We start from the raw sequence: 27,971 nt of genomic DNA, 5'->3' as shown, positions 1-27,971 counted from the left end.
CCTCTCAGAGGAATCTAAGGAAAGACCCAATCATGGGTCCGGGCTGGTCTCAGCAACAAGGTCTGGTGGTTGGTATTGCTGTCTGAGTACCATGAGCTGAACTGTACTGACTCTGTCTTTGACAAAAGTAAGCAACATTAGTGGGGGAAGCGAGTACAGCACAGTCTTAGCTTTAGGGGGTTGTCCTTGTTGGGCTGACTTTTCCGTTCTGGACGAGGTCCTGGAGAACAGCTTGTGGGTCAGCTCAACGGATGTGGTGTAGTGGACCCAGGGAGTAATCTCATTGACCTTGAGAGCAGAGGGAGAGGTCAGGATCATGATGTAGGGTACCTTCCAGTGAGGCTCCAAGTTTTCTACTTGGCGGCAGCTCATCCAAACCAAGTCCCAGGGTTGGTAAGGATGCAGTTCCAGCTCCGTCTCCATCTCAGTGTGGGCAGTTAGGATCCCTGAGTGGGCTAGACAGACCTGGAGTACAGACTGATCAGCATCATTGAGGAGGAGGGCCTGATACCCCGTCACTCTGGCGTTTGTCATCCACCAGTCTGGTGGAGTCGGGAGAAGGCCCTCAATAGTGAGAGTGGTGGTCAATATGAGATTTTGACCCAAAGTCAATTAACTTGCATCCTTGACCAGGAAGGCTGTGGCAGCAATTATGGGGAGGCAAGGAGGAACCCAGCTGCTACTGGATCTAGTTTCTTGCTAAGATAGGCTACTGGCCTTTGCCAAGGCCCCAGAGTCTGAGTCACAACTCCTTCAACTCCTTTGGCCACCCCTGCCTCTTTATCCACATACAAGTGGGGCTTGGTAACATCTGGGATGGCCAGTGCTGGGCACTCGGTAAGGCTGTTTGTAATTCCCGAAATGCTCCTTATATCTGGGACTGACTGACTGGCAAAAGCAAGGTTGTCTAAATGAGCTATCGTGCAACTTCTCTGAAGTTTACCTCAAGTTGTCTAATTTAGGTAAACAAGCATCTAAAAACAATTAAATCTAGAATTTAACGTCCATAAAGGTGTGTTATTAAAACATAATTTTTCTCTCTAGAATAACCCTCATTTCCAGAGATAGTCAAATCAGGACTAATGTATTTGAAAAACAAGTCCAGTTTTAACAAACTTGGCCTAATTATTTACATAAGCTCAGCAAGAACAGTAAGTAATCATATAGATCTTTTAGAATCTGCTTTGCTGGAACAACTAAGGAATCTTTGGGTTGAACTTTTTAGTAGCCTTTCCGGGCCAGAAGCCAAGCCACGTACTTGCCATCAGACATGCCTGCAATAACTGTTGATTTGGGTGAATTCCTCTTCCTGAGCTTCCCAAAGTATCCTGCCACGAAGTGACATTCTTTACTCACCTCGTGAGGCTGCTGGGAACTCTGTAAGCAAGGTTTCAGGCCAACAGTTCCAAAGGGCTTTATAGCTCCAGGTTTTATAAAGTCAACAACCTTAGTTCTTTAAAGCTGTCTGGTCATATCTGAGTCTTTTCAAATATGACATTCCAGTCAAAGCCCTGGAAAATAACCAGTTTCCAATGCTGTCCTGTTACAAGGATAACAGATTCTTATTGAACTTATGCAAATGACTGATTGCCACGGAAGAAAGAATACTGAGACCTTTTGGTTTCAGAGCATTCAGATTGAGAGAAAAGTTGAATGCCTTGATTCCTTTACAAATGAGTACTTTTACATCTCTTACCTATTTACATAAGTTATAGGTAACTTAAGAAAAAGTTTCCCTAGTCTGGAAGAGCAAACATTACAGAACCACTGACATTTAAAATAAGACAAAACATTAAGAGACACACCATTACAATTTCCTTCAGTTTATCTAGTCCCAACTTGCTAATTCTGGTTTAGTCCAAATGCAGCCCTTACTTCTGTAAATTCTTACCCATTTCAGTTCCAGGATTTTAACATATCAAAGACCTGTATTTGTCCTGAAAGTCTCCCATATGAATTTCTTTTAAGGCGGAAATTCATCTTACGAGAGAAAACAATTACAAATGACAAAAACTCAGAACAGATATGGTTAAATATCAAGTGATGACCCTTATCAAAACATTAACACTTTAGGAAATGTATAATATCTCTAGAGTAGTTTCAACATTTACCCAAATGTAACTCAAGGTTTATCATTGGTTTAGCAGTACTCCTTGAGTAAGTTAGCATATTAAGGAAAGCCTTATGAGTCAAAGAGATCTCATTTATAATTTTGGGTGGGCAAAGAAAAAAACATTTACATTTTCTTAAAAGCAGATCAATTAATCTAAGAAAACTTTGTCCTTTTAAACAGAGAGAATTTCAGTCTTATACCAGTGTACCTTTAAAAACCATTCATTTCAATCTTAGTCCATCCTGGCCATCCTAAATTCCATTCCAAAGGTTTCCCTTCACAAACCTACAACTTTCCTTTGCCTTCAGGTTTTTGTCCCAAGCCATTTCCTTCCAAACAACCATCTCATTTAGGACAAAACTATCTTCCCTTACCTTCAACAAAATGTATTCCCATTCCTTAAATCTTTCTTACATATCTCCTACTTTCCTACATACAGAGTTGCTTCCTTTATTTCCAGTCTTACAGTTAGTGGAATTTTGTACTTTTAGAAACACCTTAACTTCTAGTCAGTTATTAATCAATTGTGAATGGTTATAGCAGAATTCTTTAGATACCAATTCATGAATCAGTTAAGCACAAAACATGTTTACCAACAGATTTAAATATTCTTATTTTCTTTGCTGTAAAAAGTCAAAAGCACAAACTTATGTTCAGTACTCAATGTTTTAGCACTTTATCCTATCTGGAAAAGACCTAGATGTCTAACAAATTTAACTCCACTTGTCATCCAAGCAAAACTTTAAACTTTCAGGTTACCAATGACCTTGAAAGGTATCTCAGCAATTACCCATTAAAACTTTGAGACAGACAATTAACCATCAGTTTAGTCATCTCTTTGCTAAAAAATTTTAACAAATAACAAACTTATTTGACCTTCAGTTAACTTTGAAGTTTCACTTTACTGCTAATAACTTAAAAGACATGTATATCTTAATTAAACCAACAAACTTAACTTAGTTCAAATACTGATTTACGTTCCACCTGGGCCCACTCCACTTTGAATGTTTACCTGAGACACGGAGGGGAAGATCTGGAGTAGGGGGTGTTAAGTCCAGGGGCTGCTCTTCTTGCTCCTTGACAGTGAAGAATAGAACAAAGTGCCACCAGAGGGCAGAGAAAGGGTTCCCAGTTCTAGGGCTCATCAGCTCCAAGAGAAGCAGATGCCACGCTTTCCCGCCAGCAAGGGGGAGGGGTGAGGCAATCCCCATTGGGCCAGAGAAGGCAAGGAACGTCCCCAAAACAAAGATAGTTTCAGCAGCTGCTTGGGAATATTCCTTAAAGTCTCTGTTTCGAGTTAGACTAACCACAGTTGGCTCCAGTTATAGCCAGCCATACAACAAAAAGAGAGGACAAAGATAGCTGCAGATCCAGCAGCCCTCCTGGGGCCATCCAACATTAAAGGATGGCCATTCAGACATGCAGAAAGTCCGAAACTTTCCCTTTCATACATCTGTGCTCAGGTTATGAGCTCTTTCCCTAACGTCCGAGAAGTGATCAATCATCAGAGACAGAGGAGTTGTCTGTGTCTGTCCCATCACATCCTCAGTCCACAACAAGACAAATACACTTAAGACAATTAACAAGAACACACTCACAAAGACAAATGATCCGGCATGGCTGTGAAGACAAAACTGGAAGGAAGTTAAGGGAGAATCCAGCCATACCAGCAGCCGGCTCTCTTCATAGATGAAGACCTTGTCCTCTGGGCCTGACTGTAACAGCGGCCAAGCCTCCCCATATGGCCCAACCATACCAGCAGCCAAGCCTCCAGATATGGGCCTGACCGTAACAGCAGCTGAGCATCCAGGCAGGGGCAGAGGTATGGCTCCCAAGACCCCCTCCCTGACAGCCGACAGCCCGCCTCATGTCCGCTTGAGCCAATGTCGACTCAGATTAGGAATACCTACAGGTAAAAATACAGATTGGAGCTCCCTGAAAGTATGCATGCAAACAGATAAACAAACAAACAAACAAACAAAAAAATGAGTGCACTCACCAGCCTGCGTAAAACCCTCCAGGTAGGGGTCCTAAGTATCTCCCGGATCTCGATGGAACCTCCAAATGTTGTAATTGAGTTTTTGAGTCCTAGAGACCTCCAAGGAGCCAAGCACCAATGCAATCACATGAGGGTTTATTTGACAAGCTTAAGCTTGGGCCCAAGTATACCCAGCACAGTGGAGTGGGGACTTGGACCCTGAGTTTAGTTAAGGCAGGGATATTTATGGGTTCCTGTTACTAAAGCAGGGTGGGGGTCTCTGGAACTAAAGTAGGGTGGGGCTTCTTAAAACTGAAGTAAAGTAGGGGAAGGTTCAGCCCTTGGGCACAGGGGTCTGAGATGGCTGTACTTATGCTAAAGCTAAACCTGAGGTGGGGTGGCCTTAGTTTTTCTTGGCCTCCACACACCTACCCAATGGAAAGTTCATTTTCTACACTTTGTCCCTTTCTCCTTCCTTAGGCCTAACTATTTAAGGTGAGTGACTGTCAATCATATATGAAATTACATAATTTTCTTCATTTTCTATATTACATAGAGAATGTTTTATACTTCTTTGACATACAAATATCTGTGCAAAATATATAGTATTATTTGGCATAATTTAAGAATTATATGAATGTGATTCTATATGCAACTTGTTCTTTGCTACTATTATAATTTTGAGATTAATTTATATGGACCAATGTACATTATTAAACTTCCTTATAAGATTAAATTTATGAAAAACAGGAATAGTATATTTATTTTTGCTTTCCCTTAATTGCAGACAATTAGATTATTTCCAATTTTTTCACTGTTTCAAACATCAGCTAGTGAATATACTTACACAGATCTCCTTGTACACTTGTGTAAGTGTGTAAGAATGTCTCTAAGCTATTCCTCTAGAAGTGGAATTCAATTAGAAATTGCCAACTTAGGGGCACCTGGGTGGCTCAGTGGGTTAAAGCCTCTGCCTTTGGCTCAGGTCATGATCCCAGGGTCCTGGGATTGAGGCCCCCATCTGGCTCTCTGCTCAGCAGGGAGCCTGCTTCCTCCTCTCTCTCTGCCTGCCTCTCTGCCTATTTGAGATCTCTGTCTGTCAAAAAAAATAAATAAAACTAATAAATAAATAAAAGCTTAAAAAAAAAAGATATTGCCAACTTACTCTCTGAAGAGTTGCGTAAATTTGTATTCACACCACTCTGATTTCTCGTTTCTCCACATACTCATCAACACATGGCATTATGTATGGTTAAACAAACAAGCAAGCAATAACAACTTTCAAGGCTCCCCTCATTATGACCATCAAGCAAAATATAAGGACTGGAAAAAAGCAGTCATATACTTTAAATGTTAAATATTAGGACAAGAGCACTCCTTCCCCAAGCATGCCACACCCCCCCACCATTAAAAATGCAATACCAGGGGTGTCCGGGTGGCTCAGTTGGGTTAAACCTCTGCCTTCAGCTCGGGTCATGATCTCAGGGTCCTGGGATTGAGCCCCACGTCGGGCTCTCTGCTCAGTGGGGAGCCTGCTTCCCCCTCTCTCTCTGCCTCTCTGCCTACTTGTGATCTCTCTCTGTCAAATAAATAAATAAAATCTTTTAAAAAAATGCAATACCATATCTCTCACTGTTGAACCAAAAGCTGGGCATTGTTGGCCTTCATTCTCCCTGAGGTTATGTAATTTTTCTATGTAGCCTTAATAAATATTTCATCTGGGAATTTATCTAGCCAGTGCCTCCCCAAACTTGTTCAGAATAATAATCAAAGAAATTTCCCTTGAAAAGTAAATTCCATCTGGAAGAAGATGTATCCTGTATCTCCCTTCTGAAATTTAACAAAGCTTCTGATAAAACAGTAAGAAAGCCTGTCTAACTGTATTTAATTATCAAACCTCTACATTAGAAACACACTAGAGAATGCTAATTGAACCTCCCTCAAGCCAGTATTAGCATAGGGTTGCATATTAGAAACTTGGATTCAAATTCAGACTTTTACCATTTATTCTGTAATCACAGGCAAGATATTGACTGTTCATGAACATCAACCTTCTCATCCATAAAAGGAATAAAGTCTTCTTTACTGGTTATGAGAACTAATAAAGTAGTCTCTACAAAGCAACTATCATGGCCTGGCCCACAATAGGCATTTGGTATATGCAGGGTTACTCCTGTGTTTTCAACTTCTTGAGATAGCTTCATACATTTTATTCTCCATAGTGCAAAGTGCTCATTTTATTCTCTAAATGTACCCCTGTTGTTCATGTCTGGGCTCTCTGCTGTACATAGGTCAGAATTTAGAAAATCATAATTGTTCATGATTTAGAAAATTATAATGGTTCATGATTAAATAGACCTCAGTCGTAATAGCATTAATCTCAGCCTATCCTAACAGGACAGACTCCAGGCCTACTTGAATTTGATTTAGCGTCTGAAGTTTTCCCTTGCTTCCTTACAAGCTGTTTGGTCTACAGCAATGAGGAATGCATGAGATATTTTTTTAGTTAGTTATTCCATATTTTTTCAGAGCCTCATAGAACCATCAGGCTCAAAGATTCCTGCTCTGATCTTTTCCATTCCCACAGTGTTATGGAAGTTGAAATTCAAGAAAGTTATATGTGAGTAGTTATGTAAGGGAAGGATAATGTGGTCTACCAGTCCCACCTGCCTTGTGTATTACTGCATGGGTCTTGGACAGAGACAGGGTTGGGTTCATATATTGTCCCTTTACACGTGACCCTAAACAGATTAGTAAACTCTTAGTTTCAATTTCCTTATCTGTAAAAGATGTAAAATGATATCATCTACTTCAGTTTGTGCTTGGAGTAATGGGTAAAGTAATACAGCCCAAGGCATGTGAGAAGTCTTAACAGATACTCATTTCTTCCCAGACATGCTTACTTTGGAGTCACTTCCTCTGCTCCAGAGATTGAAACATTACTGTTTTCAAATGTTTATGGAGTTTAAGTTCAGTATCTATACAGTTCTCTCTTTTTTTTTTAAGACTTTTTAAATTTATTTATTTGACAGAGAGAAATCACAAGTAGGCAGAGAGGCAGGCAGAGAGAAAGGAAGGGAAGCAGGCTCCCTGCTGAGCAGAGAGCCTCATGCGGGACTCGATCCCAGGACCCTGAGATCATGACCTGAGCCGAAGGCAGCGGCTTAACCCACTGAGCCACCCAGGCGCCCCAGTATCTATATAGTTCTAATTGAAAGAATAGTGTTGCATTGAAGTGAGAAGTGTTTTATGATCACTATCATAAAATGTATCCTCATCTTAATACTGCTTATTCTTAGACCAGTTGAAGGATGAACACATCTTTAGAGGATAAGACTGACCATCAGAGTACTCCTTTCTCTTGTTAAATAGCTAAAATTTATTGAGCAGCTTCTTTCTATGTGCCAGTCACGGAGATAGAAACTTTGTTTGATTATAATTACCATTCCCAGTGGTTTTGTAGAAATTAAAATACAGGGAAGATCTTATTATCATGGCATGGTGATGGTGTTTGAAGGAGTGCTTAGCAACTCTAGCACTGCCACATTCTAACATTTATTAAGTGCTTGCTACATAACCCATACTGTGATCAGCACCTCACAAACTTTATTACATTTAACGCATTTTAAAACCTGAGTATTTACTATCATCCGTATTTTACAAATGAGAAAACCAAGGGCTAGACAATTTATACAGTTGTTTGGTGCCATATTGTTAGTAAAAGTTGAAGCCAGGATTTGAATACCTTTCCCTCTGGACACCATAGCTCATGGTTAGCTGTCTCCTGAGTATCCTTGAAAGACAGCATCTATATAGTCTTGGTGCTTTTTTCTGGTCCTGTATCGAGTGCTCAGTCTCGTGAACTTGATAAATAGCTTCATTTATTCCTAGATGGACTTCCATATCTCAGGGTAAAATCTCAGTTTAAACAAGATCACAGAATGATGGGTAAGTTAACTCATAGCAGATGCCAGTTATCTTTCTCTATAGATACACATCTCTGAGACCAAAGTGTTTGGAAGGTTGCTTCACCTCTTGCCAAAAGTGAAGCTTGAGACCCAGTTGGGGGAGTGAGGCCCATGATTTTTGAGGCTAGTGATTGAATGGAGGTGGTGTGATGCATTCTCTGTTTAAAAGAGGTAGACTGCTCTCACGTGGTCAGTTTGGAGTCTGGTCCCCAGGACACAAAGGGCCCCGTAAGCCATCCTTCCTCTCTATTCCAAAGCTGATCGCCTTCTTTTTACTGGACATTTCCTTTCATCAGCTAGAACACAACCTCATCTTCAGCTGGGTTATATTCTTAGGCTTAAAAGGAAGTACTTTTGCCAAATCATACCAGATATACATTAAATTGCTTATAAAATACAGTACATCCATTTATATATGATATTAGAACTTAACATAACATCTCTGTTAATCCAGAAACTTACTTTCCCAATGGAATTGGAACTGATTGTGTTTCTTCATAAAGTAGCAGATGTAGTTAGTGGTTTACCTCTGGGGCCAGGTAATGTAAAAATGAGCAGGAACTGACACTAACTATAGGATTGGCAAATTTGGGGCCTATTATGTAGTTCTCACTCAGTGGAATGTGTTCATTCAGTGAATTGGCAGGTGGAGAATCACTGCATAATGACTACTGAAGTTACTCCTCTTCTTTTTTATTCCCTGGAAACTGAGAAATGAATTCTGATTAGCAAAGTATGCAAATAATATCACTTTTCATTTATCGACTTTCTTCCATTTTGCATCCATTTTCAGTTTATCACTTAAAGTTACCATCTTTAGTTCCAAATTTTGGAGGAATGTTGAACACTGCCACCCAAGAAATGCTAATGCCCATCTTTGTTATCTCTCTGTTGTAGAAAGGAGAAACTAAAACTGAGATAGTTGCATGACTTGTCCCCATCATTGGCAGGAAGTGGTCATCCCAAGGTTTGATTTCAAAGCCTCTTCTCTTTCCACTGTAATCCCATTTTTCAAGTTGCTTTTTCCAAAGTGCTAAAATATCATGGCTGGGTGCTTATGATTCTCTCTCTCTGTCTCCCTCTGCCCCTCTACCCCCCTCCACAATCCTTTCTTTCTCTCTCTCTCAAAAAATTTTAAAAAATATGGCTTGGCTGATTTGTGCTGGAGGATATGCAGTTATATAGACAGATATAGATCTTAATTTCTGGGTTTGGTTACCATATTCTCTTTAAAAAAAAAAATGAGCATAGTTTTGCCTGGATGACCATCTCCTATCTGAGACCTCCCATTTTTTATATCAGAGTCTCTGTGTTGTAGTTGAATGGTATTAGTGTGAATAAATGACAATTTATAAATTTTATAAAGAATGACAGAGACGGACTTAATCTAAAAATGTCTTTTCCTCCAGTGAAAAGTAAATGAAATCATATGAGGTTATGAAAAGAGATGTCCTAGGAGCATTTAAATGAAGAAAAGTGGTAGACAAATCAGATCTCTTGGCAAGCCCTGTTGTAAAGAATGTCACACTCTTTTGAGCCTGTATCTCAGCACTAAGTACCACATTCACTTTTTGGATTTGAGTTGTTTTCAGGAAAACAACAGAATAATGTTGTAGTAGTTTTATAGTTTTATTTCAGTTTTAAAATTTGATTTCAGAGTTGGAAAAGTTCTGTTCTAGAAACACAATTTTGCATAGTCTTCTCTTTATTTGTATTTATGACACTTTGTATAAAATAATTTTCCAACTCAGAGTTGGGGGAGTTCTATGATTTTTTAAAACTAAGGTATGAACATTGATCATATGTAGGAAATAATGCATATATTTGGTTTAGCAAACATATATATATGCACTTATATAATACTTAATATGAATTTTGCCAGTATTATTAGAACTCATCAATTCTAAAATGTCCTTCTTTTTTCCACATTTCCCCCAACATTTAATCTCTCAAAAGTCAGTGTGTAATTCATTCCCATTTTCTGTCCTATTGATAGATAAAATATCAGTGCCTCCAGCATATTAGAGTCAAAGAAAGGTGGTAACTCATTTCATTTTCATATTAACACTTGGAGAATTACTATTGCCCCACTTTTGAAGTGTGAAAACTTAGGCATAGAGATGTCAATGAATTCATGCAAAAACAAATAGCTAATAAGCAGCGAGGTCAGTATTCCCATAAAGATAGTCTAATTAGAGAAAGAATTCCTGCTGTAAACAGTACAACTGTAATGGCTGCAGCTAAAATGGTATTGGTAATGTACAAATAAAAATTTTGCAATGGCTATTACAAATTGCTACAGCTTAGCAAATTACATACTAAATTGGCTTGATTTCTGATTAATATCCCTTGCTCTTTTTACCAAATACCACCACTATATCGTCTTAAGACTGTGGAAGATTGACAAGTGTGTGGAGTACATTGAATTTCAGAAGATGAAACTGGGAATCCAGTTCTTCTAAATCCATAATGTGATGGAAAATGTTCTGTCTTCACTGATGATTAATTTATAATAACTAGGCTCATTTCAGTCCCTCACTTAGGTTTTTCAGTTTGAGAAGCCAATGGAGTGAATATTACATATAGAAGAAATACAGAAGTCTTTGGAACTGTTCCAAAAGGAACACAAATCTTGAAGACCCACCAGAGAATTTCCAAGGGTGATAGATGTCAAAGCTTAGCATCTGTTATTGAGGACAAAGGGAAAGTTTATAATTTATCGCAGTGTCTTTGTTTCCTTTTTGTTAGGAATTTCTTGGTTTTAAACAACTGACCAAGACAGGAGGGCAGAGTGAGAGTATGGCAGGATCGAATGTCTTTGTGTCAATAAAGACCATAGAAATGGCTAATGGTATGAAAGCTGTTGAACGCAAGAGCCTATGTTAACTCGTATAATTTACTGAGATAGTGTTTTGGCCCATGGCCATTTGTGTAATCTGTAAGAAGAAGGAAATTCTCCTTTTTGGTCTGTGGTTTACATTTTCTTAGATAGTTGCTAACAAAGGTAACAACACCAGTGCCTGTACTGTTTGTTTGTTTTAAGATTTTATTTATTTATTTGACAGACAGAGATCACAAGTAGGCAGAGAGGCAGGCAGAGAGAGGAGAAAGCAGGCTCCCTGCTGAGCAGAGAGCCCGGTGTGGGGATCAATCCCAGGACCCTGGGATCATGACCTGAGCTGAAGGCAGAGGCTTTAACCCACTGAGTCACCCAGGCACCCCAGTGCCTGTACTGTTAAAAGAATGTTTGTGATGTTTATTTTTCAATTACTTTGCTACTTTGTATTTTGTCTATTTACTAATACTGCATATAGTTCCTTGAGAATGTGATAAATTAGTTGCAGACATAGCATATCATTTAGTTTTTACTGTATAACAGACAACCCTAAAACTTAATGGCTTTAAAACTATACCTATTTATTTAGTCCATAGCTCTGCAGATTGGCAATTTGGTTTACCTTTAACTGAGGTTATTCTGGTTATTCTGGTTTCACCTGGTTTCAGTTACGTTCCTGTGATCAGTGTTGGGTTGGCCTGGGGTAGCTAATCACAGATAGCCTCAACAGTGACAGCTCATCTCTTCTCCCTGTAGTCTCTTTTATGTAAGCAGGTTAGCTTGAAATTTTCACATGGTAGCTGGACAGGTTTCTAAAAGACTGAGTGAAAGCTTGCAAGTTTCTTTAGGCTTAGCCTTAGATCCTGCACAGTCATTTCTGCCCCATTGTTTTGACTAAAACCAGTCACAATACCAGACCATATACAAGGGGAAGGTAAGTAGACTCCATCTTTTGATTGGAAGAACTGCAAATGCACCTTAGAAAGTTCAAGGATACAGGAAAGTTTTGAGATAAGTGGCCATTTTTGCAATATACTGCATTTAGCCTTTCGGCTGTCTTGCAAATTAATGTTCTTTTTTTTTTTCCTGTTCATTTTTAATACTATTGACAGGTTGATTCTACCACTGCATCTACCTTCAGATTTTTTTTCTTTTCTTTCCTGTTTATTTTTAGGGTGGGGTGTGTGAGGGAGGTTGAAGAAAACAAAGATTGTGGTTTACCAAATGAGCAACACTTTCTGTAATACTTCGTTACTTAATGGTGTCTGAGATTATGTGATACCTGCAAGAGATCCTACCATAACTTCAGCCCTCTTATTCTAATCCACCATAGTGGCTAGCGGATTACGTAAAAGCACTGATTCAAATACAGACTCTAAAGAAGATAAATTCTTGACATAGCAGAGGGATTAGGACCCATAAAATATGAAGGGCAGTGGAAAGAACCTGGTATCTTGTTGTTTAGGCAAAAGATGTCCCAGATAAAACCCAATTCTCCCTTGCGGTGCCTGGGTGGCTCAGTCGTTAAGTGTCTCTATCAGGTCAGGGATTGCACCCAGCTTTCGGCTTCCTGCTCTGGGAGAAGCTTGCTTCTCCCTCTCTCTCTGCCCCTCCCCCTGCTTGTGTTCCCTCTCTCACTGTCTGTCAAATAAATGAATATTATATATATATATATATATATATATATAAACAGTTGTCCCCAGATAAATATTAGGTAAAGAGTAAATTGGTTTTATTTGGTTCTCAAATGCTGAGCTAGTTCTAAGAGGTAGATATTACAAGAGCCAGGTTATGGTTCATTATAGTGAAAAAAAATTATTTAAGAATGTTAGGGCTTTTCAGAGTTGAAAAGGCTGGTATCATCTAGTAGTTAACAACTGGTAAATTTGGAGTCAGATTGCCTGGGTTCAAGTCCTGCCTCTTGCGCTTCCTATCTGTGATCTTGGACCAGTTAATTAACCTTCCTCATGTAAAATTTAAGACTAATGAAAGTTTGGACTTTCCTTTTTTGTTTGTTTCTACTTAATTTAAAAAATTTTTATTTTAAATTGCACTATAGTTAACATACAATATTATATTAGTTTCAGATGTACAATATAGTGATTCAGCAATTCCATACATCACCAAGTGCTTATTAGGACAAGTACACTCCTTAATCACATGACTTATTTAACCCATCCCTCCACACATATCCCCTCGGGTAACCATCAGTTTGTTTTCTATAGTTAAGAGTCTATTTCTTGTTTGTCTCTTTCTCTCCCTCTCCCTCTCTCTCTTTTTTTTCCCCTTTGCTTGTTTTTTGTTTCTTAAATCCCATATACAAGTGGAATCATGTGGTATTTGTCTTTATCTGACTGACTGATTTTACTTAGCAGTATAATCTAGCTCCACCTCCATCCATATCCTTGCAAATGGCAAGAATTCATTCTTTTTTTTTTTTTAAGATTTATTTATTTATTCATTTGGCAGATGGAGATCACAAGCAGGCAGAGAGGCAGGCAGAGAGAGGGGGAAGCAGGCTCCCCGCCAAGCAGAGTGCCTGATACGGGACTGAATCCCAGGACCCTGAGATCATGACCCGAGCCGAAGGCAGAGCCTCAACCCACTGAGCCACCCAGGCATCTCAAGAATTCATTCTTTTTTATGGCTGACTAATATTCTATTGTGTATCTACACCACATCTTTATCCGTTTATCTATCGATGGACACTTGGGCTGCTTCCATAATGGTTGTTGTAAATAATGCTACAATAAATGGAGGTACATGTATCCCTTTTTTTAAAATCTTTTTTTTAACATCTTAATTTTATTTTTTTCAGTGTTCCAAGATTCATTGTTTATGCACCACACCCAGTCCTCCATGCAGTATGTGCCCTCCTTAATACCCACCACCAGGCTCACCCATCCTTCCACCCGCATCCCCTCCAAAACCCTCAGTTTATTTCTCAGAGTTCACAGTCTCTCGTGGTTTGTCTCTGCTTCCAATTTGCTCCAATTCACTTTTCCTTTCCTTCTCCTAATGTCTTCCATGTTATTCCTTATGTTCCACAAATAAGCAAAACCATATGATAATTGACTCTCTCTGCTTGACTTATTTCACTCACCATCATCTCTTCCAGTCCCATCCATGTTGATACAAAAGTTGGGTATTCGTCCTTTCTGATGGAGGCATAATACTCCATAGTGTATATGGACCATATTTTCTTTATCCATTTGTCTATTGAAGGACATCTTGGCTCTTTCCACAGTTTGGCTGTTGTGGCTATTGCTGCTATGAACATTGGGGTATATTTGCCCCTTCTTTTCACTACATCTGTATCTTTGGGGTACATACCCAGGAGTGCAATGGCAGGGTCATAGGGAAGCTCTATTTTTAATTTCTTGAGGAATCTCCACACTGTTTTCCAAAATGGCTGCACCAACTTGCAGTCCCACCAACAGTGGAAGAGGGTTCCCCTTTCTCCACATCCTCTCCAACACATGTTGTTTCCTGTCTTGCTAATTTTGACCATCCTAACTGGTATCCCTTTCAATTTGTGTTTTTGCGTTGGGGGATAAATGCCTAGTAGTGCAATGTCTGGATCCATAGGGTAGTTCTATATATAACTTTTTGAGGAACCTCCATACTATATTCACAGTGACTGCACCACTTTGCATTCCCACTGAAGTACAGAAGGACTCCTTTTTCTCCATATGCTCCAACACTTCTTGTTTCTTGTGCTGTTGATTTTAGCCATCCTGACAGGTGTGAAGTGACCTCACATTGTAGTTTTGATTTGCTTTAGCCTGATGATGAGTGATGTTGAGGATCTTTTCATGTGTCTGTTGAGCATCTGGATGTCTTCATTGGAGAAATGTCTGCTCATGACTTCTTCCCACTTTTTAAATTGGATTATTTGTTTTTTTTCGGTGTTGTGTAAGTTCTTTATAAATTTTGGATACTTATGGTCTTAATCTCACAAAACAAACTGAGGGTTGCTGGGGGGAGGGGGTTTGGGAGAAGGGGGGTGGGGTTATGGACATTGGGGAGGGTATGTGCTTTGGTGAGTGCTGTGAAGTGTGTAAACCTGGTGATTCACAGACCTGTACCCCTGGGGATAAAAATATATGTTTATAAAAAATAAAAAATTAATTAATTAAAAAATATATATGTTTATAAAAAATAAAAAATTAAAAAATAATTTTGGATACTAACTGTTGGATGTGTCATTTGCAAATATCTTCTTCCATTATGTAGGTTGCCTTTTAACTTTTTTATTGTTTCCTTTGCAGAAGTTTTTTATTTTGATGTTGTCCCAGTAGTTTAATTTTGCTTTTATTTCTCTTGCCTTCAGAGACATATCTAGAAAAACGTTGTTACAGTCAGTGCCAGGGAAATTACTACTTGTGTTCTCTTCCAGAATCTTTATGGTTACTGGTCTCATATTTAGGCCTTTAACCCATTCTGAAAAAGTTTCTATTTCATAATATTATTATGAATATCCAATGATAATATATATGGAAGTTCTCGTTGTAGTGGCTGGCAACGTAAGTGCTCAAAATGGTTAATAATTAATAATAAAAATATCTATATGCTTGGAGCTAACTAAAGGCCTCAGTGAACAACACTGAACAATCAGGCAGTAAAGCATACTAGCACTCACATGCTTCCTGGGTAGATGACACCTGTCTGTGCTATTGGAGATTTTCTCCCACCCTGTTAGAATTGCCCCTGGCAAGTTAGTAAAAAATCTGCTTTCCCTTCTGTCTTTAAAAACACATTACTACTATTTCAGTCCAGGCCTAATTACCATGGATTATAACCTTATTTTCTCTTATGGAAATAATCGATAATTCTCAGTGTGCAAAGATATCTACTTCCAACTATGACTTTATCTGAAAAATCATTATTTTAATGATCATACCCGCTCGTTTTCTTCCTTTTTGCCAACATCATTTTTCACAAGACCATTGCTTTAGGTGACTTAGAAAAATCAATTCAAGGGAGAAAATGCAGTGTCCAGAGGAGGCCAGACTAATGGTAGATGGTGCCCAAAGCAAAGGCTTCTGATTACCAATCCACTGAAGTGGGTCTTGGGATTGAAAACAAATCATTCAGCCAATGGCTGTCTTATCAGTTTGTTTGTAAATTGGGTCTTTTTGAGTCACAGGGCATTTTGGAGCTTTAGCTGTGCTCCTAATGTGCTTAGGAGACTTGGATGAAAGATGCTGATAGCGTTCCTGGGAGACCAGGTCATTTGAGTGATCACCTGCTGACTTTTGTTAATGTAGGCTAGCAATCAGGAGAATTCAGTTGGAAGAAAAAAATCCATTTGCTGTGTCCAGCTACCCTGCTTAGCAGAAACACCTGTGAAAATTCCTACTTGGTACCTGTAAGAAACTAGTATAAGAATCCTTTGAATAACAGCTACTGAGCAAATCATTTATTATAATATTATTACATATAAATACTAATGTATATGATATACTCTATATACACATTATACATATGTATATACATATGTATAGCACACATATAATTCACATATATGAATAATCATATATAGGAATAAATAAGGTGGAAATTAATTTAAAATGATGCAAGAAAAACACCATAATTGTTGCATAATCCTAAAATCCGCTTATCAGAAATAAAACACTAAAATTGAATTGTTTCAACAACAGTAGCCAAAGTCTTAGATTTTGTAAGCATAACATCCCAATTCTAAGACAACTCAGTGGGTAGAGCTGCTCTCTTAATACACCTGCATTGATTGTTGTGGTAGCAACTAGATGTAAATGGCTACTGAGCACTTAAAAGTGGCTACTTCAAATTGAGAGGTCCTATAAAGAATAACATGCAGACTGGATTTTGTAGACTTAGTATAAAGATAAGTTTGAAAATACCTCATTAATATTTTTATGGTTATTTGAAGTAATATTTTGGATATATTAGCTTACATAAAAATTAATATTTCAAAAGATTCTTTTTACTTTTTAATGTGACTTCCAGAAAATTTAAAATTATGTATTTGGCTTACATTTGTGACTCACATTTTCTTTCTTTTGGACAGTGCTGGGCCAGAATGTCTTTACTCAAAATGGTGTCCTCAGACTAGTGACACCAGCATCCCCTGGGAACTTACTAGAAATGCAGAATCTCCTACCTTGCCCCAGAACTCTTGAATAGGCATCTTCATTTAACAGGATTCTCAGTTTATTTATGTCTGCATTAAAATTTGAGAATCAATGGGCCATGTGCGGTGGAACTAGAGTGGACTGATTAAGAGGAAAGTACCTTGTCTTATCTGTAATGCCATTCTGACTTCAAGTTTCTTTGGTGTGTACATATTATCATCATCATCCAGAGAGACTTTCTAAGATGCTCTATCCATGATTTTATAATGGAAATTAATGGGAAAAAAAGTAACTCAAGTCACAGAAAATTCACTTTATGATCAACTTTTCAGGAGTAACTCTTTTGGGAAAAAAAAAAAAAAAACTTTTCTGTAGTTGATATTGACTTGGTTTTGCATTGTCCTGCTTGATGTTAATTGAAGAAGGGCAGGATTCAGCCTCCATCCTCACCATTTCTCCCCCTTTCATCTTTAGTCTCAACTCTAAGGTGGGATAGGCTTTCCCTGACGGTACTCTCCATCTTCCTCCAGCCAGTCTCTCCCCGTCTCATTAACCTGTGCCATTTATGGCACTTCTCCCTTGCTGAAATCCATATTACATGCTTATTGTCTGCTTCCTTGGTCCACTAGAACACAAATTCCAGTAGGACAAGGAGATTTCCTCATTCATCTCTGTAATGACTCCTGACACCAGCTCCATTCAAGTTAGGCAACACTTCCCAAGTTAAGAGTATAGTCCCCCAGTCCCCCACCATAACTGCCCCACTTCACATAAAGCTACAAGTGTGGCAGTTCTCAGGTCACTTCACTTCTTACCACCTGGCTACAAATTTGATGGTTCCCACTACCCACCTCTGGTTTGATAATTCTCTAAATGTGTCACAGAACTATACTTAGAGTAAGGTATTATACTTAGAATTTTATTATAGTGAAAGGTCGCAAATTGGAACCAGCCAAAAGAAGAGACACATAGGATGAAGTCTGAGAGGGTCCCAAAAGTGAAGCTTCCATGTCCTCAGGGACAAGTCATTCTTCTGGTACATCAGTGTGTGATGGTCTTCAGGGTATCGTGCCAACTAGATACTCTCCTGAGCTTCAGGGTTTGGAGTTTACACTGGGGTTTCGTTATGCAGACTATGACAGACTCAGTTGGCCATGAGGTTGAACTCAATCTCTAACTCCTATTTTCTCCCCCAGAGGCTGGCTGATATCCCATGGCTCAAGGCCTTAATCTTCAAATCACCCTTATCCTGAATCTCCTTGTTAGCTTAAACTATCCAGGGTCTCACCACAAGTCACTTTGTTAACATAGAGCCAGGTGTGGTTTATGTGGTTTAACATAGAGCCAAGGTATTAATAAAATACCCTTATTATTTGGGAAATTCCAAGGGTTTAGAAGCTCCATCTCAGGAACTGAGGACAAAGGCCAGTCGGGTTCTTTATGGCACAGGAGCCTCTTTAACCTTAATGTCTCTGATGGTGCCTGGCAGATGGTGAGGACTCCTTCAATATTTGAATAAACGAGTTTTCGGTGTCTAACATGGAACCTGGCTCTGAGGGCTAATAAAACTTTGTCACTAAAACGGTTATGCTTTTAATTCTTCAGTTAGACATACTGTCTCAGAGTTTGGCCAGAGAGTCAACCTTCTTAGCAAGTAGCCTTCTGATGCCTCATGGAGGTGCAGCATTGTGAAACAGATTTAATTACAATAGTAGAGGTGAAGAATATAAACCTTTCGCTACTTCTTCTAATGCCGGTGCCATGTTAATGGAGGGAAATGAGCTTTATAAAATGACTGCAAAATGGTATTTGAGATTTTCTCTTGTAATTAATTATTGACAGTTTAAGCTCATTGCACATATTAATTGGGAAAAAAACCAATTAATTCTTCAAGAACACTCCCATAGGTTAGCTTGTTCTTTTGATGATTCATTTGATGTCCTTAGAAATAAAACAAAACAAAAAACATTGCTCTGTCAAGAAATTGTTTTTATATACTTTTTTGATTCCAAGATTATTGGTTGAAATAGCTAAAATGCTGCCTCTGTCAGCAGCAGTGAGGAGGAAAAAAAAAGAAGAGAAAGAAGAAGAAAACAGGAGTTTTCAGTTTAAATAAGATTAAACCAGGCATGAGATTGAATCGGTGGCCTAATGTAGGTTCAGAACCCCCGATGATTTCTGTGAAAATGAAGGAAGTTGGCAGAAACCAAGAGAAGATTTGGAGTAGAGGATAGGGTACACTGCACAGGGACACACAGGCTTGTGTTTTGGGAAGCTACCTCCCATCTCTTGTGAGTCTAGGTCAAGCTTCTCATGGAGATCTGGAGGAATAAATGAACTGTGCTTTCATGTTTCTAACCTTGTTCTAGTACCTGCTGGGTAAGTGATTTGGGGTGAGCAACCTCCCCTCCTGACATCCATTTCTGTGAAATGAGAGAATAGTTCCTCTCTGGAGATAGTATCTACCTGGCAGCATTGCTGGGATGACTCAGTAGGGCTGTGCACAGAACGCCCATTGGGAATGGCTCTGAGCTGCGGCTTCACCAACAGTAGCTCTCTCCTTCTGGATCTGCAAGTTTTCTCACTTCACACTCCTTTCAACTGAGGAATGTGCCCGGGGAAACAATGCCCTAGAAAATTCATGGCTGCAGAGTTGTCTTGGAAGGACCCGTGTTTTTCAGGTGCTCTCCAGACAAGCGAGGGAATTCCCAGCAGCCCACTTCGCTAGCCTCTGCTGCTGGGCGATTTCTCACACGTGTCAGTTTCTCCCCATCAGCATGTGCATGAGAGATTCTTGTCTGTGTACATGTGGTCAGTAGTTCAAGGGAACATGAAGGGCAGGCACAGGAACCCTGGCCCCTGCAGACTGTGTGATGTGAAATTGGCATGGCCTTTCCTTGTCCTCTTCTTTTTAGAAATGACCTTTCTTCTTCGCTCCTCATGTTCGCACAGAATCAGGTCTATGCAGGGACTTTGGAGTCAGGCCGAACTTGATTTTTCTTCACCTGCCTGCATATGAGTTTTCCTGTCCATAGAAGCAGGAGAGCTCCTGCCTTCCCTGGGGTGGGAATTGAAAGGAGAATCCTCTGCAGTGTCCAGCCTGGTCCTTCCTGACTCTGAGACTCTTCCTTCTCAGTTGTCCTATCACAGGAGCACAGGTTCTGGATCCTGGTGATTTTCCACATCCTGGCTCTTGACTTTCCCATCTAGACAGTCAGGGGGATTGGTGACAGAAGAAGCCATGTATCCCATGTTGTTATGTACTGGGTCTGTGATTCCCTTTTGAAATATTGCAGGGACATCCTAATATCACCTGTGTATAAGTTAGTGTAAGTAACATACTCGATATAGCTAGAATTTTGATTAATGACTTTTTTTTTTTTTTGAAAGATTTTCTTGATTTATTTGACAGAGCACAAGCAGAGGGAGCAGCAAGCAGAGGGAGAGGGAAAAGCAGGCTCTCTTTGAGAAGGGAGCCCGATGCAGGACTAGATCGCAGGACCCAGGGATCATGACTTGAGCCAAAGGCAGATGCTTAACTGACCGAGCTACCGAGGCGCCCTTTCCTTAGGGATTTAGACTGTAGTGTGGTCAGCTACTAGAAAACGCTCTACTCCAAAGATGCCACTGTCTTTAGTTCGAGTAACCCAATATTTTACCAATTGGTCTAATAAACAAATTTATTGGTGGATATAGTTGTTTGTTAATCAACATAAAGTTGATAGAAATGAATTCTCCTTTTAACATTAACAGAATTCTGGGGCACCTGGGTGGCTCAGTGGGTTAAAGCCTCTGCTTTTGGCTCAGGTCATGATCTCAGGGTCCTGGATCAAGCCCCGAATCGGGCTTTCTGCTCAGCGGGGAGCCTGCTTCCTCCTCTCTCTCTCTCTCTCTGCCTGCCTCTCTTCCTACTTGTGATCTCTGTCTGTCAAGTAAATAAATACAATCTTAAAAATAAAATTAAATAAGCAGAATTCAAATTGTGTAGTTTGGCTAAAATATCTTATATATGATGTCTATTTTTTATCTCATACTGTGATATTTCACCCAAGGCACACTGCATATATATGTTACGTGTATATGCATATTTGTGTGTATGTGTGTGTGTGTACACATACAGCCCCCCTCTTACAAAGCCAGAGCATAAGAATATCAGTGAGGCTTGTTTGGATCCTCATTGAAAGGCATAAACAAAAATACATCTTTAAGGCATTTGAGGTGATCTGAATATAAACTGGGTATAGTTATTAAATAAATATTGCTAGGTGTAATAACAGTATTATGGTTAAATTTTCTCTAATCGCTTACCTATTAGAGATATCCCTTTTAGTACTTACAAATCAAATGACGTACCTTGTATCTTGGACTTGCTTTTAAATATTGCAGCCACATCTACCGAAGACAAAAGGAAGAGAGATGACAAAACTTAAAACACCAAATACCTAGGAGGATAGATAAAACATAATTGACAAAATATAAATAGTTGTTCGCAATGGGCATTTAGGGATTGATTATTCTCTCTTCATTTACATATGTTTTAAAATTTGCATTAAAAAAGAGTCTAATGGGGAAAAATACTCTAGTGGGGCCTTCAGTTTGAATACTTAGGGAAGGTATGAGATGGACCCGGTACAACTCTGGGCATTTCTGGGTGCTGATGCATCCAGACTCACTCTTAGTATCTCTGGGATATTGTCAGGTCTGCTTTTAGTTAACCTTTTGTGAGAACCTCACGGGTAGGACGTATAAAACCGCGGTGGGCTGGGGCAGCCGGAATGTATGGCATGGCTGCTCAAACTAGTCTGGCCTGTATGCTAACAAATTTGTATTTAGAAATGTGTGAATAAGGCACAATTTGACCTGAGACTTGTTTTTGTTGGAATTTGAAAATGAGGTTATAGGTGAGTAGCTGATAGCCACCAAAAAGAAGACCTCAGAACTGTGAACAGATGGGCTTACGCCATTTCTCAGCAGCGTTGCTCAGAATGGAAGGGCTGACTTAGAGGGAGCTGACCCTGAGGAGTTAGCCCCTGTGGCAGAGGTAGGCAGGGGGCAAGAGAGAGGGAAGGGAGTGACAAGGGTCCCACAGAGAAGTCAAGAGAGAGCACTGCATCACAACCACAGGTACAGCATGGGCCCGGCTAAGGGAAGTCTAGCATGTGTGCAAATGGGGGCTCCACAAAAAAGGAGTAAGTTGGGAAACACTGGGGGGCCAGCAATGGGTGGAAAGTTCAGGTTCAGTAGAAGAGAAATAAGAGGTAAGGCCCCAACAAGACCCAACCCCATCAGGAGAATGCACTTTATTTAGAGAGGAATTCTGCTAGCCAGAGGAATGTAAGCACCTCTCTACCTCTACTCAGTAATGATGTTTAATCATTGAAGGAATTTGCAGGGCGTGAAGTGGGAAGAAAAGAGGAAGAACTCATTACTAGAGCGAGCAAGATGAGACTTGTGCTTTGAAAATGGCAGAAACTCAGTTATCCATGGGTACTCAGGTCAGAATGAATATAGTGTCCTGAGCTATGAACCAGATCTCCTTAGATTCCTCTCTGACCAGTGATCATATTGGTCAGTAGGAATTCAGGGGACCAAAGAGTAAAGCCATTAGGTGGATTCTAGTTAGAACTTGCTTCCAGTTGCTTCTCTTCCACAGACCTCTCAGCGTGGCAAGATAATTTGTTGGGGTATTACTTTGTGTTTTCTTTCCCTGCAGATTTCATTCTTGCCAGAGCTTTTGTTTAATTCTTTTGGCTTGAAGAGAGGTTGTGTGTTAGTAAATGATAGCATACATTTACTTGTCTTTTCCCCTTTCCCTTTGGATTTTTGTTCCCCCTAAAGGCCAAATCGTTAAAAAGGTGATGCATTACCAAGGGAGATTGCCAAGCTAAAAGGAGAGATGCCTCCAGAGAAAAGAGAGATTAGGGGCCTGCAGAGCCTGTGAGCAGTGGAGACTTATGACTTGCTCCCTGATGTTGCTCTGGGGAGGTAAACAAGTCTCACCAGGAAAGGAAATTTGGAATAAGCAGAAAAGAATGCTCGGAGACTCCAGTGGAAAATTATGCATATCACTTTACAAGTGAAAGTTTGCAACTCAGTAAATTGTAGCTAACAATAATACAAAATAATCCTTGTCTGTATACATGCACATTCTGTCCAGTGGGATTGTTGCTGATTTAGATAATGATATTTGTGGTACTACCCATGGTGATCGCTGGAGTGTGACATCCTGGTTAGGTCCTTCAAATAGGAAGTTCAGTCTGGCACACATGTGTGCATCACACTTTTTACTGATACCAGGAAAGGGAAGTTGCAGAAGGATTTTTGAACAGAGGAGTGACATGATCACAGGTGCACTTTAGGACAGTGCTTCTGCCACATTTTTGTCCATGTGAATCTACTAAGGATTTTATTAAAATATGTGATCTGCTTCAGCAGTCCTGGGGTGGAGCCAATAATTTGTAATTTTAACAAAACTTTCAGGTGATGCTGGTATCAACTATTGGTGCCTGGCTCACATTTTTTGTACCAAGGGTTTAAAACAGGGATCTGCAGGGGTGCCTGGGTGGCTCAGTGGGTTAAAGCCTCTGCCTTCGGCTCAGGTCATGATCTCAGAGTCATGGAATCAGGCTCTCTGCTCGGCAGGGAGCCTGCTTCCCTTTCTCTCTCTCTGCCTATCTGCCTACTTGTGATCTCTGTCTGTCAAATAAATGAATAAAATCTTTAAAACAGGAATCTGCAAATTTTTCTGTAAAGGCCAAAAGAGAAAATATTATCAAGTTTGTATACATCACATTTGTTGGTGCTTCACTCTATGATTATAACATTAGAGCAGCTATCAATAATACAAAAATGAATGATTATGGCTGTGTCCTAATAAAACGTTATTTAAAAAAAAAAAACAGAATCTGGATTTGGTCCATAGGCAATAGTTTGCCAATCCCTGATTTAGAAATATGATTCTGGCAATACTGTGTAGATGGATTGAAAGGATGGAGGGGAGATGAGAGACAAGTAGCCCAGTTAGTGGAAGAGATTTTGATGGAAGCTGTAAATGCTTAGACTATGGCAGAACATTGAGAAACCAAAAGCAGAAGTAGAGTTGATAGGACTTGACCGGGATAGATAAAATATGCAGAGCTGACATCAATACTGGATGGGTTTGCGTCCTCCAGTAATAAAATAAAGCATGACTTTTCAGGGACACATTTTGGGAGGATTCATTTTTTTGTCTGTTTTTTTTTTTTTTCCCCCTTAGGATATGACAGCTTTTGTTACTGATGTCCTTCAGGATTTATGAAAGCCCAGACAAATTTAGGTTCCTATTAATGATGCAAAATTGGGAAAATTTTATATGATGTTTCAGGCTTTAGGGGAAAAAAAATCTCATTTCAATTAAATCTTCTTTCTACTAAAATATGAACAAATTTGTTTTTTGTATTATAGTTTTTAGAGTTACAGAATTGTATGCCACTTAGAAGTGAGTTTCTCTTCTGCTCAGGGACCTCTGGTAGGTGATAAGGTATATTCAAGAACAAACAGTATTACATATCTGTAGCAAGTATTTATGGTTAAAAGTGAACTCAACAGGGACAGCTGAGTGGCTCCGTCAGTTAAGCATCCAACTCTTGATCTCATCTCAGGTCTTGGTCTCAGGGTCCTGAGTTTGAGCCCAGCATGGAGCCTACTTTAAAAAAAAAAAAAAAAAAAAGTGTACTCAGCAGGCACATCTCAAGCTTAAGACATGGAGTGTTTTTGGAGGGAGTATAATGCAAAGCCCTAAATTAAGTAATAGAAGAGTTAAATTATATCTCAAAGTAGTGTTGCACCAATTGAGTTGTATAAAATAGTGAGAAATTAGTCTTGTCAAAAATTCAGGAAACATTAGTTACCTACTTTCAGCATTCAGAATAAGGGCTTACTTATCCATGATCCAAAACCATTAGGAAACTGATGAAAGTGAAAAATCCCATCATCATATTTAATTACTAACTTACCTCCAATATTCTCCAGTTGTCCCTATAACATATTTTACTGTTTGTTTTAAAATCAGAATCTGATGGCATTTCTGTTTGGTTGTTACTTCTTTCAGTTCAGTGTTCTCAAAATATCATCCCTTGGACCTCCAGCACTAGCATCATCTGAGAAGTTTTTAGAAATGCCACTTCTCAAATCTTACTCCAGATCTACCAAATCCAAAACTCTGGAGATGAGACCGAGTATCTGTTGTGGTGATCCTGAAGCATGCTAATATTTGAAAACCACTGCTTGTGTACAGTTTTGACTCTCAGTCTTGATAACAGTATCACCTAGGAATCTTCAAATGAAGATGCAATGTCAGTTAGAACCTCTAGGTGTGAAACTCAGGCATCAGTATCTCTGAAGCCCCACAGATGTTTCTCCTGTGCAGCCAAGACCCCTCCTTTAGTTTCTTTTGACCTTGAACTGCCTTCTTTTATTTAATGACATTGACTTTATCTTGCTAGGTGTTTTGTAGAAGGGCCTATGGTGTGTATTTGATAGGATGCCTACTTTTTGCAGCTTTATTGGTATTCCCATTTCAAAGGAATGAAAGGGATAAATCACGCGTCTTATCTTTTTTTTTAAATGTAATACTGTTTATTTAACTTCAAAAGCATTTCAGCATTCTAAACATACAAAAAAAAATAACAGAACGTTGCAAATCGTGTTTAGTACAGAAGGTTCTTGAACTTTCATTGATGCAGTGGCTCTTTCGCTTTGCTGACAATGAAGAGTTCCACAGTTTGTTTCAAAATAAACAGTATAAAACTACCGCACTTAACTAGAAAGGATCCAAACACTTCTCATGCCAGCTGATCCCCCCCCTTCTCCACAGCTACGAATGGCAGCAGAATGTTAGGTCACTATATACAGAAACAAGACAACCTGAAGCTAAATGGATGCCCACTGCAGTGTCCACAGGTCCAGCCTCACAGTGCACGCCCTGAGCTACAGCCCCTCCAAAAGGCATCTTTCCCACAGCCTCAATGCCAAGCAAGGAGCATCAAGAGTTTGTCTCAGTGGTTTTGTTCTTTTTTACAAACTATAGATATGTGCAGTTGATAACTCAGGATTTCTAGCCAATAACCATATAGTTAACACCACCTTACAAATCAAAAAAAGAAAATGCCAGGAACATCTTTAAATGCCTTGTCATACCAACAGCAAAGTGCACAGAGTGAAGAGAACACGAGAGCCTTTTCATTTTAAAAATGTTTGGAAATATGTACAACTTTGATACAGTTTCAGGGTGCTCTGGACACCCATGGCCACTTCATGTAAACCACTGACAATTTCTAGAGCACTTTGAGAAACTACAATATGACCATGACCCAGTTGTGTGATTAAACCGAACGAGGGCAACAGACATGCCTCCAATAAGAGGGGTGTCAGTGTCAATGACGGCGCTCCCTACTTTAAGGTATTCACAAGGAGACAGATCAACAGTTTCTTTTATTCATCCTCCTCCTCCTCCTCCTCTTGCTCTTCCTCCTCCTCGTCTTCTTCATCTTCTTCTTCCACCTTTTTCCGGGTAACTTTGGTGGGACCCTTCGCGCCATCAAACTTTCCTTTAGACTTACAGTCGGTGACATCCTTCTCATACTTCTCCTTCAGCTTCGCTGCCTTATTGTTGTAAGGTTGCTTCTCACCATCACTTAAGTTATTCCACATCTCGCCCAGCTTCTTTGCCACATCTCCAATGGAGATACCAGGGTTTGTAGATTTGATCTTGGGGCGGAATTCTGAACAGAACAGGAAGAATCCAGACGGTGGCCTTTTGGGGGCATTAGGGTCCTTCTTCTTCTTGCCTCCCTTAGCTGGTCCATAATCCTTCATTTCCCGGTCATAACGCACTTTGTCTGCCTTTGCCATTTCATCGAATTTAGATTTCTCCTTCCCAGACATAGTCTTCCACCTCTCAGAGCACTTCTTAGAAAATTCTGCAAAATTGACAGGGACTTCTGGGTTTTTCTTCTTGTGTTCCTCTCTGCATGTCTGCACGAAGAAGGCATAAGCAGACATCTTGCCCTTTGGTTTCTTGGGATCACCTTTAGCCATCCTGACTGTATTGTTCGCTAGTCTGGGCAGCGCAGGGCACGACACGCGGCTCAGCGCTCCCCAACCTCGCGCTAGCTGCCTCCACAAAAGCCGCCAATCAGTGTCTTTTCTAAAGCCTTCTAAAAATCGCTTTGGGCTTACATATTCCTTGTAAGTAAAATAGATAATATCACAACCATGTCTTTGGGTTTGTTGTTATTCTTGTTGTTTTTTTTCAACCAGGTACATCTCTCTGTTACCTCTTTTTCCTGTCTTGCTCGGCTAGATTATTACCACTCTGGATTTCAGTGCTATTTTTCATTTTTAAGGTGATTTTTTTGTGTGGAACATCTCTTGAGAATTTTTCCCTTCTCTTTCTGGGTTTATCAGCTATCTGCTGATAGCCTGGGTTCACCCATTTCTCTTACTTTATTTTTCTATTTCAAACTATGTTTTGTTAGAGGATTTTTTTTTTTTTTAGTATCTCATCTGGCCATCTTCTGTGTCAAGTGGTGTCTTTGTTGTCTTAGAGTTTTTTTTTTTTTTTCCTCCAGCCAGTCAGTACAGATTTGCTTCGATGCCAGCACTGAAACCTGTTCTTATGTCATCTGTTGTGACAGTTACACTGAGGTTTTGGGAGTTTTTTTGTTTGCTTGTTTAGATTTGTAGGGCAAAACCTGTTGACATGTAATATGTTTCTGCATTCTCACAGAAATCTCCACCTCTTGACAGTTTGACCCACTTTTTTTTTAACCCAAGATGCAATAACTCTGTGATGTTACACATGCATGTTGCCTGTATATGAAAATAAATCAAGGCATGTACGTGTTCTATCAGTTTCCATCTACTAATTTAAAGGCAATTGAGTATAATGCAATGGGAAGGAAGTGTCTTCATGAAGTAT

General features: G+C 39.6%; 1 protein-coding gene and 1 long non-coding RNA gene across 2 annotated transcripts in view; one reads left to right on the top strand and one right to left on the bottom strand.

Annotated features, from left to right (window-relative positions):
- The window catches only part of LOC131824177 (uncharacterized), a 253,679-nt gene that overhangs the window by 53,790 nt on the left and 171,918 nt on the right, over positions 1 to 27,971 (top strand). The window lies entirely within an intron of this gene.
- On the bottom strand, positions 26,483 to 27,172 carry LOC131824176 (high mobility group protein B3-like). Its single transcript, XM_059161572.1, has one exon. It carries the CDS (start codon positions 27,086 to 27,088, stop codon positions 26,483 to 26,485), a length of 606 nt encoding a protein of 201 aa, XP_059017555.1. The 5' UTR covers positions 27,089 to 27,172.

Source organism: Mustela lutreola, chromosome 2 (genome assembly GCF_030435805.1).
Source record: "Mustela lutreola isolate mMusLut2 chromosome 2, mMusLut2.pri, whole genome shotgun sequence".
In the NCBI taxonomy this organism is placed as follows: Eukaryota; Metazoa; Chordata; class Mammalia; order Carnivora; family Mustelidae; genus Mustela; species Mustela lutreola.
Note: the sequence above shows the minus strand (reverse complement) of the source record. Positions and strands in the feature narration are given on the sequence as shown.